Source organism: Paroedura picta, chromosome 6 (genome assembly GCF_049243985.1).
Source record: "Paroedura picta isolate Pp20150507F chromosome 6, Ppicta_v3.0, whole genome shotgun sequence".
Classification (NCBI taxonomy): Eukaryota; Metazoa; Chordata; class Lepidosauria; order Squamata; family Gekkonidae; genus Paroedura; species Paroedura picta.
Genome location: NC_135374.1, coordinates 63,087,438 through 63,107,831, shown reverse-complemented (window position 1 = coordinate 63,107,831; position 20,394 = coordinate 63,087,438). Strand labels below are relative to the sequence as shown.

Sequence of the window (20,394 nt, the reverse complement as noted above, 5' to 3'; positions counted from 1 at the left end):
ATAGATTTTAAACTGGTCATATTTTGGATCTTAAATTTTTCTTTAAAACTTTTTAAATGTTTTCTCAGATTTTTTTTAAATTAGGATTTTTAGACTTTTAATTAATACAGGATTTTTTAAACATATATATAATATATATTGTGTCTGCAATGTTAAATTTCTCTGATGTTATTCTGATGTTGGTGTAAATGTCTGTAAATAAACAAACACAGGATCTGATTCAATCCCCAAATATTTAGAAAAAACAAGTTTTTGTACAGTTCAGTGGCTTGCCATGATGTCAAACGAGAAGAACAATCATTGGTAAAAAATAACTCTCTACACAGAATTTTGACAGATCACTTTAAAATCAAGACAAAAATTGTAATCAGAAATGAACTGCAAGTGGCTCTGGATCCTGGCCTGTTTCCTGGTTTTGGGATTTAGCAGTATGGTGGATGGCAGAATAAGACCACCACGACCACCACGACCACCAAGACGTAAGTCATAGCTATGATGATGTTTATAAGTTAGGAAAAGTTAGATTGCTCTTAATACTTAATTCTGCAGCCCCTCCATCCCATAAAACTAATCTTGCTGGCTTTAAATTCAGGGATGGCAAACCCAGTGAAAGAAATGATCCTTGTATTCTTTGTAGAAGAGAGACAGTAGCCCTTTTCATTCTACCGTTCTGAACCAGATGTTGCCTGTTGTTGGCCTAATTCCAAGTGAAGCAATATGGGGTTTCATACAGCAGAATTCATTCTGTTAATGATCTGGCAATTTCTAATCATACTGCACCTTCCCTGGTTGCTATAATGGTTGTGTCTGAAATGAAATCCATTAACAGCTGGCTACTAAAATGGATTACAAAGCCTGTCTGAAAGGCACCCATGTGAGAGAGCCAGAGAGTCACTGCTGTGATCGTGATGCTTCCTAGCACTGAGGAAGAAGGGCTGACCTGTCCAATGAGTGTTCAGGCACTTGAGTGACCAGCAGTCATTGAAGATGTGCCTTTCCCCATGACTGTCATACTCTTGTGTTCATTAGCTCATTTTGTCCAGGGTCCTCCTTTTGCATTCATTATGGACAGTTTCAAGCCAATTTAAGATTTCTAAAGTTAAGAATCATGGAGATTTCCCAGTGTTGCTGCTTGACAGCATTTAACTTAACTTGGTTTATAGTTGTGTGATATTATTATGAAAATCTGCCGATTCCCATAGTTTAGCCTTCAGTTGGATTAATTTAAATGGTTACATCATATGTTGCTTGATTTTTAGATTGAAACTTCTATGGTTAACATTAAGTGGAAGATAAATTAAATAGTTTCTCAATGATTTCTGGGTTTAGAATTATAGAATCATAGAGTTGGAAGGGACTTCTAGTCCAACTCCCTGCAGAATGTAGGAAATTCACAACTACCTGACCACCCACAGTGACCTCAATTCCATGCCCAGATGATGCCCCCCCCAAAGCCCAGAATCCCTGATCAGTCTGGAAATTTCCCTTCTGACCCCAAAGGGGTGATTGGCATTTCCCTGGGCATGCAAGAAAGGGCCACAAGAGTCAAGCATGGGCATTTCAGTGAGTCTCTCTTGTATCTGCATTTTATAAGCTTAGTAAATGCTAATTTCTCTCAAAATCTCTCATTATGTGATCTTTCTGTGCCCAGATTAAAACTTTCTTTGGTCTACCCTAATTGGGAAATTAGGGAAGGCTAAGGACATAATATACAATTTTCAAGAAAAACAAAACAGAATCGCTGTCTTCTGGGTGGATATCGGTGGCAATGCTCAAGCAAAGGAAAATGCTCAGATTCTGAGGTGAATTCATTTCACAGCGGGAAAAAAGTATGGGAACAACTAATTTTAAAAAGAACAGGGGAAAAATAAGGAAAAACTGGGACAGTACCAGAATCTTAATGAAACTGTCTGGACACAAGGGAAAAAACAATAGTAACATTGGGAAATGACAGTCTGGAAACTTCCTTAATGTCTGTCAGGGCTGCATCAAAGACTCCCTGCCTTTTGTTTTGAAATATTCATAGGTAATATTCAGCTGTACTTCAGTTATATTATTTCTGTTAACTCTGAATTCTGCTTTTTTGGGGGGAGGCCCAACACGGTCATGTAATGTACCTGTAAGAAGCCGAAGAGATTGTGGTCATCCAGGGATAAGCGTGCGTGCCTGTCGAAATAGAGGATGTTGTTTTGTACGCAATCGAAGAGCCCCTTGGTGTTACTTCCGTCGTTAATATGGTAATACAACTGGGGACTCACAAGAAAGTTGCGGGGCTGTCCCATTTCCCCACTTCCTTTCTTCTCACCCTGCCTCTTACATTCTTTTTTTACTTTCTCTCCTCTATGTATGCCACTTCCTCTCTCTTTCAGCCCCAACACTCTCTCTGCTTTGCTGCCTCCTTATCCCATCACTCTTTCTCTCTCCTTCTGCCCCATGACTGTCCAGGCTTCCTGCTCACTGCCTCCCCCTCCACAGGACCAGCAGCTGTGGTTGCAGTGCCCCCAGCCCCCACCTGCTCTCTCCCACAACAACAGTGTTGGTGGGGTGGCTCTCCAGGAATCACAATGGATCTGCTGGATATGTTAGGCTGGCTCAAGCTCACCCAGCAAGCACCTGTGGCAGAGAGAGGATTTGAACCTTGGTTTCTTAAATCTTAGCCCGACAATCCAGCCATTGCTGTCTCTGTGAAAGCAAACGGAGGCCAAGGATTGGGATAAGGTTAGGGCTAGGCAGGAAGCAGAAATGTCCTATGCTGCCTTCTATATCACCATTTGGTCCCTATTGGATCCAAGAGATTCGTCATCTAGCGTACCTTTGTGAAACTGAGCAAGAACTGAGAAACCAGCATTGGATCTTGGACAGAAATCCTTCCACTCCTTTTGTTGAATGGATTGACCCTGGGAGTTTCCAGTCAAGGTGGCAACAGGACAGAGAGAGCAGCCAAGAACAGCCCTGGGGCTGCCAGTGCAGTTCCTGCTGCTGGGACTGTCCTGGTCAGTATGGAGAGCCCCAATGATCCATCTGGGGAGAGGATGGAGTGGCTGAATCCAGGTGTTTCTCTTGTCTCCCTTGGCACTTGTCTCTTGTTTCTCTTGTCTCTCTTGGCCAGTTTGGTGTAGTGGTTAGGAGTGCGGACTTCTAATCTGGCGAGCCGGATTAGATTCTGCACTCCCCCACATGCAACCAGCTTGGTGACCTTGGGCTCACCACGGCACTGATAAAACTGTTCTGACCGAGCAGTGATATCAGGGCTCTCTCAACCTCAACGACCTCACAGGGTGTCTGTTGTGGGAAAAGGGAAGGGAAGTCAACTGTAAGTCACTTTGAGACTCCTTCAGGTAGAGAAAAGCGGCATATAAACTCCTCCTCCTCCTCTTATTTATTACTACTACTACTACTACTACTACTATTATTATTTTAAAATATTTAAATACCACCTTTCCATTCAATCAGGAGCCTATTCTGCTCACAATAGATAATGTACTTTCAATGCACTTCAATTTTCCTATTCTGCACAAGAAAATCCAGCTGCCAAAGCAGATTGAAAGTGCATTATCCTATGTGTGCGGAATTAGCCAGGGTCTACAAGGCCAGCTCTCAGAGCTAATCCTCCTGAGAATACACCTGGAAGCGTTACTAATTCCCCAATTTTTAAAAAATCACCTATTTTTACATTATTTATTCAATTTTTAAGCTGTGGACAAGCAAATAATGTGTTGAATCACAAAATGTAAGAGCAATATTTGGGCAAAGATTAGAGTGGAAAACAACACAAGGAAGGATAAGGATGAAGTCAGCAGGACAGACTTTGCAGGGAAAGGGAAGAGTCAGAAGAGACAATCCGAAGGATCGAGACAGAGTGAGGAAGGAAGCCATGTAGATGGATCACAATCTCCCCCCACCCCAGCACACACCCTTCTTTGCTGAAACTCTTAGTTTGCATTGGATTCTACTTTCCAAATTTGCTTTCTTTTTCTCTTTTTTTCTTTTACCATATAGGCTGAGTTCACAACCAAAGCCAGAGATTTCTGACAACAGAAGTATTCAAAGAGAAATGATGCCGGCATGCCCTTGGTTTTCGATCGTTTGAAATTTCATGTTTTACCCAGCCCTATAAGTGATCAAAGAAGGGGATGGGCCATATAAGCTTGCGCATGAACTTCTGCAAATCTCAACATAAAATACTCTTGCAGCACACTATTTTATGAACCTTGCTAGTATGTACTTTATAGCTGTTAACCATAACCATTACCCTAACTCCTTGGAATGCAAAAACGGCTCTCTCTTTTTTCCTTTGCTGGTTTATGTTTATGAACCTGCTTAATGCATTAAAGATTATGGAAGCATTACAGAGGTCGCTTGTCTCTTTCTTATTCTTCAGATTTAAAGTAAAACTTTCTAAACTTTTAAATACTAGCAATATATCTGGAAACATGAGTGTAATGCTATAGTCTTAGAACCATTTATTTAACGTTATATAATCCTTCCAGTGCTATTTCCCCTGACAGAGGACATTCATTAATCAATGAACCACTTGTTACCCAAAACAGTCATTTGAACGGTGTCCCTTTTGTAGCACAGAGAACTTCAAAACACAAGCACTGTCAGCTATTGCAGTCTTGAAGTCTATGTATAATCCTAATCTTCAATTGTAACCCAGTTATCCAATTATGTTTCTCTCACCTGACCAGGGTGTAGTCTGCACTGAGCTTTTATTCCAATCCCAGGTCAATTCAGTCCCTGCCATCTCCACTTAATGCGATTTCCATTTTGATTTTGTCCGATTTAAACAAAGTAAGTGCAGAATCAGCCCAGTTCTAAGGAAAGCCAAACCTGAAAAAGAGAGAGAGATTTGGGGAGTAAAATCTTCTAGAGAAGACAGAATAAGGAGGCTATAAGCTAGACCAGCTGCAGAGAGAGGACATACAGAGAGAACTAAAAGTGGAGATGGTCTTTGAGTGGAGGAAGAAGAGGATTCCAGTGATCTTCGGATCTCTGGTGCTAGAAGATCACACATATCAGATGAAGCTGCCTGATACTGAATACTATGGGGATTTGAGCCTTGGTCCATCCAGGGTTGATTCTGTACTTACTTTGTTTATTCTGTTGTGGATCCTCCTGAATCCAGATCGATTTGAACTCGGGTCTTCCTCCTCCCCCTCCCCATTGAAACAAAAAAGTGTTCTGCAGCTCAGAAGGGGGGGGGGGAGAACCAAGTGCAGCAGGAGCCTCTTTCTTTCTTTTCTTGAACGAGGGGGGGGGAAAGAATTGGAGACAGCAGAGGAGGGAGAAAAAAAAACAAGAGGCAAATCTCTACGGAGATAAGTTTAGGCTTCTGGAGCTTCTGCTGAGAAAAGTTAGGGCTTCCCCTTTAAGGCAAGTTAGGGCTTCCCCTTTAAGCATGGAAACCTGGAACTGATGCCCTGGCCAATCAGGGCCACGGAGTTCAGGAACAAATTTGAAGCAGGCAGAGTTCTGCATGCTTTCTCAATCCGATTCTTCAAGTATTGAGGTTATATTCACTCTAGGATATTGCAGGATAAAGGTACGGTCACTCCGGATCAATCATGCTTATTGCAGAGGGAAAATTTAAACTGGACAAAATCAAAATGGAAATCACATTCAGCGGATATGGCAGGGACTGAATTGACCTGGGATTGGAATAAAAGCTCTGTGCAGACTACACCCAGGTCAGCATTGTCTTCAGACTGGCACTGGCTCTCCAGGGTCTCAGGCACAGATCTTTCACATCATCTAGGTCCTTTTTAATGGGGGGTGGGGTTTGCCTGGGGTTAAAGCTGGGACCTTCTGTATGTCAAGCAGAGGTTTCTCCACAAGCAGTGGTTCTTCCAATGAGCCACAGCCCCTCCCCAAGATGGTCTTGGGGGAGGGAATTTGAGTAATTTTTCAGCAATAGACATCATCCAGGAATAAATTTAGTGATTTTAAGCAGTGGACCAAATCCAGGAAGAGATCAAATTATTTTCAGCAGTGACAGAGGTTCTGGAGCAGAACCAGATATAACAGTCTGAGGACTGTGACACTTCCTTATGCATTTGAATTTTAGTTTGATACCAGTAGAGAGCCCTGATCAGTTTAGCCCACGCTAACTGCATCTGTCAGAACTTGGAAGCTAAGCAGTGTCAGTTCTGGCTAGTATTTGGATGGGGACCTCCAAGGAATACCAGGATTGTGACATGAAGGAGGGCAAACCATATTAGAAGTCTCTTGACTTGAAAACCCTACACAGAGTCACCATAAGCCAGTTGTGACTTGAGGACACTCTCCTGCACCACCACCAATGGAGGAAGTCTGCTGTTGGTTTCATTTGAAGTAGAAATAGGATCTGCTCCAGCAGCGCATCAAACTTGGGAGCCTAGTTGTCTATTGGTGGACTTTGGGCTATATTGAGATTGGTGCAGATTTAGGGATCTGGATGCCATTGTTGCAGGTCCAGGATTCAGGCTATCATAGGATTTTTCAATCATTTTTAATGAGAAGGGGCATACTTAACATGTTTTGGATGAAGTAATATTTTTCACATAAGGTAAAGGTAAAGGTATCCCCTGTGCAAGCACCGAGTCATGTCTGACCCTTGGGGTGACGCCCTCCAGCGTTTTCTTGGCAGACTCAATACGGGGTGGTTTGCCAGTGCCTTCCCCAGTCATTACCGTTTACCCCCCAGCAGCAAGCTGGGTACTCATTTTACCGACCTCGGAAGGCTGAGTCAACCTTGAGCCGGCTGCTGGGATCGAACTCCCAGCCTCATGGGCAAAGCTTTCAGACGGCTGCCTTACCACTCTGCGCCACAAGAGGCTCTAATTTTTCACATAGAGATGAGCAAATGGTTCTTTTTATTTATGGCACTTCCATTCAAGAATAATGTTTGTGAAAGGAAATCCAAAAGATTAGTTTATTGTTCTGCAAAACTGGCCCATGCTGTATTATCCCAAAGGGGGTGAGAGGGGGCCCTGGAGTTTCAAAGGGATGGCAACTATAAAAGAGCTACTAGGCTGTCCCATGCTGAGGCTGTCCCATGCACCTTATAGATCATTTTTATCTGATGAAAGAGCTGTTTGGTCAGAATAGAGAAATACATATCCCCTCCCTCTGATTTCCTGAGGTCAACAGTTTATAGGGCTTCCTATCATTTTAGGACAATAAAGCATGGGCCAGTTTTCTGATGGGCACAAGGACAGTCCCAATAGCACAAGTACTATACTTGCAGCTCCAGGGCTATTCTTCCCTCCTCACTCTGGCTGAAGTGCTTTATCTGAGGGGCAGATGTAACTATCCCCATGTTTTCATGGGCCCTGGAGTGCTGTAGGGTTATTTTCATGTTGTTTTCTTTTTTATGCTAAGGAAATTTAAGTTAAGGATAATCCTAGAAAATGTTTTCAGCTAAGTAAAGCTGCCAGCTGCCCCCCAAGTTCCAGCTCTTCCTGGGAAGGGTGCCCCGCTGTTACTTGTGAAGCACAAGTAATGGTGGCAGTTGTGTTGTGCTAAGACCCTGTGAATTCTTAATTTGGCTCTGCTGCTACAGGCCCCATGAATCCTTAAATCAGCCTACTCTCTGGGATCTTCCTGATATGAGCTGGCATACAAACTCCTAGGGCCAACTCATTTGACAGAAGGAGTGGAAGAGTTTCTGTCCAAGGCCCAGTGTTCATTTCTCAGTTGTAACACCAGATGACAGATCTCTGGGATACAAGCAAGAACCAACTGGTAAACTGGGAGAGAAAACACGGGCAGCTTCTGCTCACTGCTTAGCTCTAACCTCATCCAATCCCAGCAACAAAGGGAAGCCAGAAGCTTCTCTTTCCCCCATGCTCTATTAGTAGCCAACCTGGTAAAGGTAAAGGTATCCCCTGTACAAGCACTGGGTCATGTCTGACCCTTTGGGTGACGCCCTCTAGCGTTTTCATGGCAGACTCAATACGAGGTGGTTTGCCAGTGCCTTCCCCAGCCATTACTGTTTACCGCCCAGCAAGCTGGGTACTCATTTTACCGACCTCAGAAGGATAGAAGGCTGAGTCAACCTGAAGCCAGCTGCTAGGATTGAACTCCCAGTCTCATGGGCAGAGCTTCAGACTGCATGCCTGCTGCCTTACCACTCTGCACCACAAGACAGTAATGATTGGGGGAGGCACTGGCAAACCACCCCGTATTGAGTCTGCCATGAAAACGCTAGACATGACTCAGGTCAGACCTGACTCGGTGCTTGCACAGGGGATACCTTTACCTTTATAAAGCCAGAGGGCTTTATAAAGGTGAATACCTGCTTGAACTCTGAAGCCAATCCTCCCCCTGTGCCAAAGTACATATCTGAACTTGGCTCCTACGGCACTTCAGAGGGAGCTCACAGTTGGCATCTTGCTGCAAGTAAAAGAAGAAGAGTTGGTTCTTATATGTCACTTTTCTCTACCTGAAGGAGGCTCAAAACGGCTTACAGTCACCTTCCCTTTCCTCTCCCCACAACAGACACCCTGTGAGGTGGGTGAGGCTGAGAGAGCGCTAATATCACTGTCTGGTCAGAACAGTTTTATCAGTGCTGTGGCGAGTCCAAGGTCACCCAACTGGCTGCATGTGGGGGAGTGCAGAATCCAACTTGGCATGCCAGATTAGAAGTCCACACTCCTAACCACTACACCAAACTGGCTCTCTTGTACTCTTGTGCTTTGTGTAACATGTAGTTTGGCCCCAAGCTACCTTGGTTCAGAGAAACCTGATTCTACCAGATGCTTTCAAGTTGCAGTCCAGAATAATTTTCGGCATATTGAGTTCAATTGAAAGATTTGGCATTAGTGTAACTCTGTGGGATTTGAACTTCATGATTGAGCTAGTCACAAGGATGTAACTTGACCAAACTGGCACATGTGTCAACCAAGTTAACTGGTAGTAAGTAATCATATCTGAGAAGAGGCCAAATTATAAATTACAATCAGCCCTTCTCCTTCTTGCTCCCCAATGGAAACATAGCTAACATTACCAGTTATCCAAAAATGGTCAACAAAATAAAGATTACTCAGAATACCTACAACTGGATACTGGATTGGTATAATAATGGGTATAAATGGACTACTATGGCAAACCTGTCAGTTGATATCTTTCTCAATCTCGTGGGTCAAATTCCTATTGTTTTGTCATCACAAACAACCACAGCTTCCATGTAATACATGTTGTCCTATTTTGAGCAACAAGCTGTTGAGCCTTAATACACAGTGCCAACTGCTCTCTTCACCTGGGACTTCCTCCAGCAAAGAAGAACAACCCTCCTTCTGTCTGCTGGCCCTAAGTTCAATGCCTTTACATTTCTTGGGTCTGCAATTTGCTATTATTAGTTGTTGTAGACCAGCTCATTTTCCAAGAGACAGTTTGGTGTAGTGGTTAGGAATGCAGACTCTCCCACATGCAGCCAGCTGGGTGACCTTGGGCTCACCACATCACTGATGAAGCTGTCCTGACCAAGCAGTAGTATCTGGGCTCTCTCAGCCTCATCCACCTCACAGGGTGTCTGTTATGGGGAGAGGAAAGGGGAGGCGACTGTAAGCTGCTTTGAGGCTCCTTGAGATAGAGAAAAGTGGCATCTAAGAACCAACTCTTCTTCTTCTTCATCTATCTATAATCTAATAAGCACCAAACAGCCATATAGTGAATCAGTTAGTGAAAGAAAGACCTTTGTCTTTTCATCACAGTTGCCAACTGACCAGAAAAATCCAGCTATAAATATATGGGGGGGGGGGGGACTGTGAAATCACAACCTGCTTCACTGCAACTTTATGACATTTCCTAGGTCAGAGGTGTGATTAGGTCCATTGTTGTACATCTCTGAAGGTCCATAGTGTTGTGGCACTTCAAAGATTAACACATTTTTATTCTAGCATAATACTAGCAAATTTTTGTTCTAGCATAAATGCTCATGGACTAGAGTGCTTGCTTCTAGTCTGCGAAAGTTTATGCCAATGTTTGTGAAAGGCCTTTAAAAGTTAGGCATTTAATTTAAGATTTTTTTATTTTTAACATAGAACAGTTTAAGAAAGAGATTTTAAGGAGGAGAGTTAGACATTCAGAACAGCTTTCTATTCAAAGCTTCATAGTGACAATACTGTGGCTTCCCTCTGGTACAGAGCTGTGTAATCCTAGCTCACATGTATTTGAAATTCACCTACTTTGTTTCATAGGTTTGTACTGTTTAAAAGGTATCCTCCTGCAACCAGGTGCACAGACTGTGAGCAGCCCCTAGTGCCAAAAAGTGTTCAGCCATTTATTTAGCCACCATCATATTATAGAAGCAAGTAGTGGTTGTTTGTTCTTGGACTCCGGCTGCTGTCAACAGTAGAAGGGTTTTGAGGAAGGTCCTATTGAATGCCTTGTTATGCTCAGCCAATACTTTGACAAGCTGAGATACTGTAAAACAAAAACAAAACTGAACTCTGAAGGAAAGTTAGCCTCTTAGTTCGTTCTTTGAGGTAGTGATGCTGAGCTGCTTAGGGTGTTTAGCCAGAAGCTCAAAAAAAAAAAATAGCATCAATGTGCTCCCAGTTTCCTGGGATGGCCTGATCCTGGATTCACCACTGTCCTACCCCTTAGCCTCTGGAGCCAAGCCTGGGGGGGAAATGACCAGCAGGTGCTGTAAGAGCAGCCCCCAAAACCCACAGCTGCTGAGAGGGGCTCAGCTGGGACCTCAGAGGACCGGAGCAGCAGCAGAGGTGACAGTGGCAGACCTGGCAATGCCACCTCACTTTGGGTTTTCCAGTTTCCCCTGGTGGACGCAGGGGGTTCTGTCTCCCAGGCTCTATCCTCTCGTACCAGTCAGCTGACTGGCATGGGGATCTACCAGGAGATTGGATGGATAGCAGAGAAAGTCCTGATAGACTTTGGGGCAGATATACTATAAAACCTAATCTTTCAATGTGACTGTAACCCCACCCAGGACAAGGGATATATTAAATCCTGGGTCAGACCTCTACTGATTACCAGTAGCACTTCTGGTTGGGATCAAGCTTCTATTTATCTGGCCATATCCATAGGAATATTATAGAGCCTCTTGTGGCGCAGATAGAGCCTCTTGTGGTGCAGAGTGGTAAGGCATGCAGTCTGAAAGCTCTGCCCATGAGGCTGGGAGTTTGATCCCAGCAGCCGGCTCAAGATTGATTCAGCCTTCCATCCTTCCGAGGTCGGTAAAATGAGTACCCAGCTTGCTGGGGGGTAAACGGTAATGACTGGGGAAGGCACTGGCAAACCATCCCGTATTGAGTCTGCCATGAAAACGCTAGAGGGCGTCACCCCAAGGGTCAGACATGACTCGGTGCTTGCACAGGGGATACCTTTACCTTTATAGGAAAATTGGTTTAAGGTTTCTGCAGCCTCCCTAAGTTCACCTGATCATTTTTATGGCTTTATGACCAATATTTTGTAGCCTTGTTAGATACCAGTTTGCTGTGGATTTGTTTTACCCTATGGAAGCACTGGATTTATTATATGGATTTTATCTACCATATTGATTTTAATTCATTACATTCCAGTTACTATGGTCTTTCATGAATTTTGAGTTTCAAATGAGACACAACCAGTGCATGATGCATTAAGTTATCTATTATTTATTTATTTACTAGGCCAAAAGATTTACTAGGCCAAAAGCCAACTGCATCCAGGAACGCAGTAGGCGCTAGCAGAGGGGTCCCTGTACAATGCTCATGCCACTCTACCTGAGTGCACCACTGGTGGCATAGCTGATGTCCCTGCAGGCAGCCAGTCTGCAAGGTGAACTGGTGGCTGGGTCAAACAGTGGGGTGTCCCGGGCACCACAGGATCACCATAAGGCTGCGCGTGTGGCTCATGGCTGGCTTCAGGGGGTGGGCACTCCAGGGGCCAGCCCAATCCGGGTGCACTCAGCTTTGCTGGACGTGCCCAGATTGGCCCATGGGCCAGACAGGGCCCGGACACCCCTCCCCCCACAGTGCCTCTTACAAAATATTAAGAGCCACTAATGGTTACAGGTGTGTGTGTGTGTGTGTGTGTATGGTTTTTATACCGCCCTCCCATATGGCTCAGGGCAGTTATTATAGTAAAAACTGCTGTGAAACATCCCAAGCTCTGTGCATTACTCACAGAAGCCAACTTTGACTCAGCTCTAGCATATCTAAGGACCTATATTAAAGAGACTAATCAAAAGATTGTTATATTGAAGGCTCGCTTAACCATTTGGTGTAACTAAACACAGCCAGAAGTTCTTATCAGCTACACCTTTTGTCAATAAATTACTCCTCATGAGTTACTATGTGTACTTAAATTGGTAATTCTAAGAATAGAGGATAAAGGGAATTTGTGCATAGTCATTAGACTAAAACATATCTATCATAATGAGTAGTTGTGTTAGTCTGTTTGTAGCAGTAGAATAGAAAAGAGCAAGAATCTAGTTGCACCTTAAAGACTAACAGAATTTATGGCTGGATGTGAGCTTTTGTGAGTCACTGCAGTCTTTAAGGTGATGTGGGATTCTTGCTCTTCTCTACCTATATATCATGTACCACACACTGTACTGACATGGTGCAAATAGCTATTTTTGACGGCCTTTACAGATCTTTGCAAATAATCCTGGATAATAGTTATTATATTTTCTGACAGGATAAGCCTGGTCTTGCCACAGCTTTTTAAAGGAGAATTGCCACTTCAGGCTTCATTTCAGGATAAAATGTTTAATCTGGTTCCTGATTTTAAGGTGAAATATAAGAGCTTCTAAAAGAAGAGCCATCTCAGGCCACCAGGTGGGATACATCTATCTATATCTTCTATTTATATAGAGATATAATACATAATAAATAAATAACTAAAATTAATATAGCTGAGAAACAAATTATGGTAAATCAATTTTAGTCATTGCCCATACTACCGCCGATAGAATCCCAAGTAAACAAAAATGACAACATACTAATTCCAAAGCAAATAGCAACTAGGGAAAAGAGGAAAAAAGTAACCCAAATTTAGTGTGAGGAACAGAGCTAAGGGACAAAGTTTGTTGTCTTGTGAGCCAAAATTAACAGAACTCCTATTTGACTTGAGCGAACATTTTAACTGAGAAAAGACTGCATTTTCTTCTGAATTAATATATAAGCAATGCCATTGACGGAATAGCTGCCCTGACAGAATATGGATCAATTTCAGGTTTACTTGAAGTGATTCATGAGGAAGGAATGAGAAGCCCATCATTGCCCACAGAACCCTCCCAGCAAGATTAATAAACCTACCAGCTATCAGTTGCTTGATAATGTAGCTAATATACGTAACGTTTTTAATCAGAATCAAAACAAAGGTGGAGTTATGACACAAAAATAGCCCTCCCAAGATAAAAGTTGTGAATAAAAACTGAACAAATAGGACAGTATAAATATTATTAGAAGCAGATCTTCCATCCTGACCTCACAATTTAAAAACAAAATTTCAGCACAGAGAACTGCAACGTTGCCATGGAGCACAAGACGTTCTTGCTGTGGGCTGTTGTCCTGATTTTAGGACTCAGCAGCCTGGCAAATGGATATACCATACTATGTAAGTGGAACTGTTTCATTCTTCTTGAATAGGACTCAGCCAGTTTAATAAGAGTGCAGCAGCTGTGTTTGCCACAGTTATGCCAGTGTTACATAGGTGATTCCTAAGGACAAGGGTGTCTACAGAGGCTATATGCAGTTCACTGGCACATATCCCTCACACATTTCCTGGGGCTCATGTTCTATGTCCTCTGTTTGAGGCTCCATGTATGCTATCACAGTCTGAGGCTCTTTACGCCTATCAGTGCCGTTTAGTGTGGACGGATGACAGAGGTGGAGAATCAATACTACTTTCAATCCAAAACAATTAATAGACACTCATCCGAGATTCTAATTGGGTCTAAGGTCTCAGACCTGGCTGGTGGATCAGGCAGAAGAATAACCTGCCTTGTGGCCTCTGGCTAAGGAGGTACACATTGAAGTCTTGAATTGTAGTAGATAATGTGTGAATTGATTTCGATTTCCAAGAAAGCAAAGTTAAGTTTTGTTTAGACCATAATGTGTGTTTGAACTCAACAGTCTGGGTTGGATCCTACAAGCTTTTCTACAAGCAAAGAGGGAGAAGGGACCACTTGTGACATCAAAAGGATTTGGGGACAAAAGCTATGAAGGGTGAGGTCTGCAGCGAGGATGCAAATTGGTAGATACCAAGCAGAATTACTGATAGGTCCCAACACTACGTATAATGGCTGGCCCTCGTCTGCAGATATTTAAATCTGTGGATCAGGGCCATAATGCAGCTGGAAAGAGTTTCTTACAATCTACGGGGGCCTCCCAGGTTGCCAGAAAGATCTGAAAAAAATACAAGGAAGGAGGTTAAATTCCTCCCAGACACAAGTGTTCTTTTGCTCAAGCACAGACAACACAGCCACCTCTGGGATTGGAGCAGCCTGCCAGCAGTGCTGTGGGCTGGAGAGCCAGTGGCCCAGGGGCCAAGCAGGTATTGCGCTAAGCATTCAGAGAACTGGGTGGGTGAGCTTTGTGCAGAGGATTGGGGTGAATGGGTGATGGCCCTGCCAAAGGTGGAAGGAAGGGGGAAGTGGGAGGGCAAGTGTCACACCTACAAAGGGGGCCCAGGCACTGATAATGCAAGGAAGGCATGGCAGAGCACTGAGGATGGAGGGGAGGGGAGCAGAGAGCCAATGATTTGGAGGGAGAAATCAAACAATGGAGAGCCAAAATAAAATATGGGATGGAAGAAGATAAACCTTCAGAAGGGAAGAGCAGAAAAGGTGAAAAAGGAAGATGGAAAGGGGGAGGGATGATAGCAAAACAAGAAAGGTGGGTATGTAAAAACAAAGTTGTTAAACAAAAGGGAGAATCTCCACAGCAAGGTTTGGTGACACTTCTGAATGTTTGCAACCTCAACAGTGAATAGCCTGTCCTAAATCTGCCACCATTTAGGGAATGTGAGAGTTAGGGTCAGAAGTTGGTGGCTATATTGCTTCTTATTTAGATTGCTGTTCAGTCAGTTGCGTATCTTGTCCATGTGTGTATTTCTTAATTTCCTATTACATTCCATTATGCTTTGAAGGCTGGTAGAGCTAGTGACACAACAGTGGAATATGCCGTACCTGTGGAAGATGCCTTTCAACAGTGTATGATACATCAGAGACAGGAGACATGGATTGTTCTGCACAAACTATTGAAAATCTGATAGTGTCATTTCTTTACCTTTCACAAAAGAGGCTCAATTAGTACATTAATTTGCACTGTCTAACAGCTGCCCAGCAATGTGCCGTACGAACCAGTGCCAGAGTGAACTGTGGCTACCCAGCAATCAGCGCGGAAGAATGCAACAACAGAGGGTGCTGTTTCGACGCGAGCATTCCTGGTGTTATCTGGTGCTTCTTTCCTGACAGCGATCCAGGTATCCATTTCACTGGTTTCTTTAAGTGACAGTTAAATGATTTTCAGTATTTTATCTCAGCCTTCAGACTAGTTGCACAACTGCCCCTTTTGCCTACAACAGTTCCTTATTCAGGACCCCCCTCTCCCAAAAAATGTATAACTGATTGGACACAAACAGAACCTCCCGCTTTGCAAACCACCGCCAAATTTATCATGCACTAACGAAAACAAGAGGAGATTAGCCCCAACTGCTCTTTAAAAGGCCAGATCCTGAAGATGAAACTCAAATACTTTGGCCACCTCATGAGAAGGAAGGATTCCCTGGAGAAGAGCCTAATGCTGGGAGCGATCGAGGGCAAAAGAAGAAGGGGGCGACAGAGAATGAGGTGGCTGGATGGAGTCACTGAAGCAGTAGGTGCAAACTTAAATGGACTCCAGGGAATGGTAGCGGACAGGAAGGTCTGGAGGATCATTGTCCATGGGGTCATGATGGGTTGGACATGACTTCGCACCGAACCACAACAACAAAGGAAAACAATATCAAGCTGGCACCTGGAGTTCTCCTGGAGTTGCATTCTGGCAGAGACAAAAAAAAAATGCCTCAGTCAGCCAAATTTAAATTTGCACTAAGATAGGATTGTATTGTTATGCAATCCCACCTTTGTGCACATGCCCCCCCCCCACATGACAGAACCTTTCTGCCCCAGCTGCATTGTAGGAACACATAAATCTGGGGCAGACAGGGTCCACCACTGAAAATGGTCCCCTATGGGGACACAGGAAGCAGCGGGGCATACTGCTCTGCCATAACACACCAACAGCAGCCCAGAAGGGCCACCAGTGCAGAATCAGCATTGGTGTTTGCTGCAGAGGATAAAGAGACAGGTAGAAGGACAAGCTGAACAGGAGCCAATCTTAGCTAAAGCAAAGCAATTGAATAGGGAGTCCATGGAAGTCACTTTCTCAAAGGAAGAACAGGGTAAACATATAATTAAGACGTTTAGATTGCTGCATCTTGCCTAACAAAATAGCTGGGCACTGAACTGGGGAGAAAAAAAGATGTTTAACATTAGCCATAGAACTGCCTGGTGCTTGCTGTTTGGAAGGGTATGTGGATCTTTGTTCCTGTGAGGTGGTGATGAGAGAAATTCAGTAGCCTTAAGTTAAACAAATAGAACAAGGAAAGCAGGCCTGGGGCCATTAAATGCTTGGGGGAAACTGCTAAGGAGTATTTAGCTGTGCAGAGGCTGCTCCCATTAATGTCCATTGAACTGAATAGACTTAGGCTGGAATAACGATGCATAGGGATGCACAGCTACTATTGGAGAGATACATGACTCAGAAGTGTACTACCAAATGCAGAAACTGAGGAAAGGATCATTGCTTTGGATCTCCAGAATCCAAGGTATTTTCAAATACATACCTGTGATGGAACCAATGCATTCTGTGACTTAGGAATAATTTGGAGAAAATGTGATGGAGAATGCTTTGGAGGGATTTATATGATAGCCAGTGTTCCTTTAAAACCTATACCTGTCCAATTATTTGAATTAGGATGAAATGGACAAGGAACTGAATATATTTGCCTATTAAGCATATATACCTATAACTCAACATATTGCCTAGAATAGATCTATGCTTTAAAAACCTGCCTGTGAATTGGGAGAGGAGGTATTTTCTAGACTTGTAAATGATGAAACCCCTGACCAGTGATATACTCAAGTCTTATCTACCAGCAGAGCCTCTTGTGGCACAGAGTGGTAAGGCAGCAGACATGCAGTCTGAAAGCTTTGCCCATGAGGCTGGGAGTTCGATCCCAGCAGGCGGCTCAAGGTTGACTCAGCCTTCCATCCTTCCGAGGTCGGTAAAATGAGTACCCAGCTTGCTGGGGGGTAAACGGTAATGACGGGAAAGGCACTAGCAAACCATCCCGTATTGAGTCTGCCATGAAAACGCTAGAGGGCGTCACCCCAAGGGTCAGACATGACCCAGTGCTTGCACAGGGCATACCTTTACCTTTATCTTTACCTACCAGCACATGCACACTATACATCTTTGAAATCAGAAACTTCAGAAGCTCTATTCCTTACTACTTATATGTCACCGTGAACACCGATGTAGCTCTCTTCTTGTAGTTCAAAGGCCTCACTTTCACCCGACTCCTTTTGACTTACCAGAGAGACAAGCCTTCAGTGGGAGCAAGGCAGGCTGTGCCCAAAAGAAATGACCTGAGAACTATCCTAGCAGATAAGCATGCCATTCCATGTGTGTTTCCAGGGTGGTGGGGGAACAGAGAGAAAGAAGCTAAGTCTGTTCTCGCTGGTTCACATATTATTGGGGGTCACTTCTTTTTACTCGCAGGTCTCGTCAAAGTACATGAGCAACATGAGGTGTGAGTCAATAGCTCATGGATCTCAGCTGCAGCGACTCCCGGGATCTCTGAGGTACTAGCAGCCCCAGAATAACCTGTGAACTGGCAGTTATTAGTCCCTTTTGCTGTTTAGGAGGGTGCCACAAACTCTGTGCCTTATAGTGTTACATTTTATTTAATGTTATATTATTATATATAGTGCTTTCTTTCAATTGTCATTCTGGGTCTGATTAAGTGGCTCAAACCCCATTTTCTAGCTAGGTCAAAAGCTCTCCCACCTCATCCCCAGTTTGGCAGAAACCGGTTTATTGATAGATGAAATATCAAATTTCCTTTCCTGTTTAATACTCCTCTCACAGTGCACTTCTAAGCAGTTGTAGCCCTCTAAGTTCATTGACTTCAGTGGATTTAGAAGGGTGTAATTTCTTATTATGCCACTGCCCATTAGCAACCTAAAAGCCCTTATGCTCAAAAGCTGTGGATCTTCCTTGGTGGGTACAAATGGCCCACCAAGCCTGAGAAGCCTGCATTCCCAGATGGTTGGCTTAGAGTTGCCTGAGTACACTCTGATCCCTGCGGTAGATCATCTTCTTTTCTTGTCAGGCACTCTTATCATGGAAAGAGGGCTTAGAGTAATTCTATAGTAATTTGCTTGTTGCAGTTGACATGCTTAGAGCCCAACTGACTTGTTGGAGAGCCATGTGACTTAGGCCATGAGCTTGGAACAAAATGCTCTTTGTAAGCTTTGACTCCACTTTGGATCTAAATCTGGCACTAGATAGTTTAAAGATGGTTGCAGTTTTGTGTTTTTGTACTTCTGTTGGCTTTAGCATGTTTTCCTCTCTCCTAACTTTTAAAGCTGATGTGCATATTTCTGTATCTCTTATGCTGTGCTTTGGTTATACATTCTAATTGGGTTATGCCTTGTTAACCCTGGATTCGTTGCCCTCCTTGAAGGAGGATATTATAATGGATGTCCCCCTTGCCACAAGTGGCTCTGCCCACCAGACTTCAAGGAAAATGTCCTGTTCCTTTAATAGAGATTTAAAGTGTGGAGCTGGATGACTGAAACTTTTCATGGCATGAAGGTAAAAAAAAGAAAATCCACATCAATCTCTATTAAAGTAACAGGACTTTTTTCTCCAGGAAGTTGGCAATCCTGGCCATAAAATTCAGCAAAAATGTGTTCTAGGTACCAGAAATTCTTGTTGCTATAACTCGTAGCCAAAGGTCCCAAACCTTTTTAAAAACTGAGCCTGGAGAGATGGCCCCTCTGGGATTGCAGGGCTGCCAACAGTGGCTCCTGGACCTGAGGTAAAGAGGGCTTCTGGGCTTCCCCTCAGCTGGAGGGAAACAAACAAGATGCTTAGCTAACTGCTACTTGTCCTCAGATACGCCTTGCCCAGCCATCTAGGTACCTCACTTCAATTCCCACAAGCCCCTGCCATGAGCCCCTACAGGCTCATGGGAATTGCAGTCCATGGACATCTGGAGGACCACAGGTTGACTACCCCTGCTCTATATACCCCCAGAAAAGCTCCCTCCTTCATCAAGAGCAAGCACCCTTGCTCAATACAATATTTATCCCACCAGCCAAAATGTGACATAGATTAGTCTAGAGGCTGTCTTTAGCTAGTTTAGCTTGATGTAGTGGTTAAGGTCTTCTAATCCAGTGAGCTGGGTTTGATTCCTCCACATGCAGCTAGCTGGGCTAGTCACAGTCCAGTTTGAACTGTTCTCAGAGCAGTTCTGTCAGAGGTCTCTCAGTCCTGCCAACCTCACAGTTATCTGTTGTGGGGAGAGGAAGGAAAGGCAGTAAGCCACTTGGGTTCCTATGGTTAGTGAAAAGTGTGGTACAAAAACCAACTCTTATTCTGAATACATTTTGAGAATATGGGACTTAGGTTGGAATTCAGGATGTGATTTCTTCTCAATAAACCAAGCTAGTCATTGGGTGGCAATCCATATTTAGTAAGGTTTCTCCAGATGGGAGATCACTTGAGAATACCTAATGGTCCCTACCTTTCGTTCCACAAAGGGACAAAGGCAAAGTGTAAAATGTAAGCTTCTGGATCTAATAACATTCCAGAATAAATTATTTGCAGTTGGCAGCTTCCTATGTGTATTAACAGGGGTCAATAGGACTCCAAATGGTGTACTGCAGAGTTGCATCACTAATTGTTTTTAAAATCCTGTTTTGCTTTCAGAATGCATCTAAAATTAATGTGATCAAGAATCTTGCTGCCTACTCAAGATGGAAAATAAAGTTGATTTAAATGTGCACCTACCTATGTTCTGTTGATGATGCCACACATTGCTTTGAGCAACATATACCTTCAGCACTCTGTCATACCTGAAAGAATAAAAGGAACAAGCAAATCTCCAGTATGATGCCTGGAAGAAGGTGTGTGTGTGTGGGGGGGGGGGAATAAGGGGAAGTTTTCGCCAGCATACTTATGACTTTTGGATCTGGGGGAAGAAATTGATAAGTGACCGTGAATCCAGCAGTAACTAACAGCACTGAGAAATCCCGAGTACAGTCTACAGGATTCAGTAATTCTAAAAGAATACTTCCGGTCTATTATCTGCACACACAGGTCATAGTTTGGAGCTCCCTAGGGAGTG

At 43.6% G+C, this 20,394-nt stretch overlaps 1 protein-coding gene across 1 annotated transcript; it reads left to right on the top strand.

Annotated features, from left to right (window-relative positions):
* Nucleotides 1-13,389: 13,389 nt before the first annotated feature.
* LOC143839969 (trefoil factor 3-like) lies at nucleotides 13,390-20,157 on the top strand. Its single transcript, XM_077342781.1, has 4 exons — nucleotides 13,390-13,548; nucleotides 15,271-15,417; nucleotides 17,760-17,842; nucleotides 19,977-20,157. Exons 1-3 carry the CDS (start codon nucleotides 13,467-13,469, stop codon nucleotides 17,792-17,794), a joined length of 264 nt encoding a protein of 87 aa, XP_077198896.1. The 5' UTR covers nucleotides 13,390-13,466; the 3' UTR covers nucleotides 17,795-17,842; nucleotides 19,977-20,157.
* Nucleotides 20,158-20,394: the final 237 nt, after the last annotated feature.

Coding starts and splice junctions, on each gene's coding strand:
- LOC143839969 (XM_077342781.1), top strand. CDS start 13,467: ATGGAGCACAAGACGTTCTTGCTGTGGGCTGTTGTCCTGATTTTAGGA. Junction 13,549..15,270: donor AAATGGATATACCATACTAT/GTAAGTGGAACT, acceptor ACTGTCTAACAG/CTGCCCAGCAATGTGCCGTA. Junction 15,418..17,759: donor CTTTCCTGACAGCGATCCAG/GTATCCATTTCA, acceptor TTTTACTCGCAG/GTCTCGTCAAAGTACATGAG.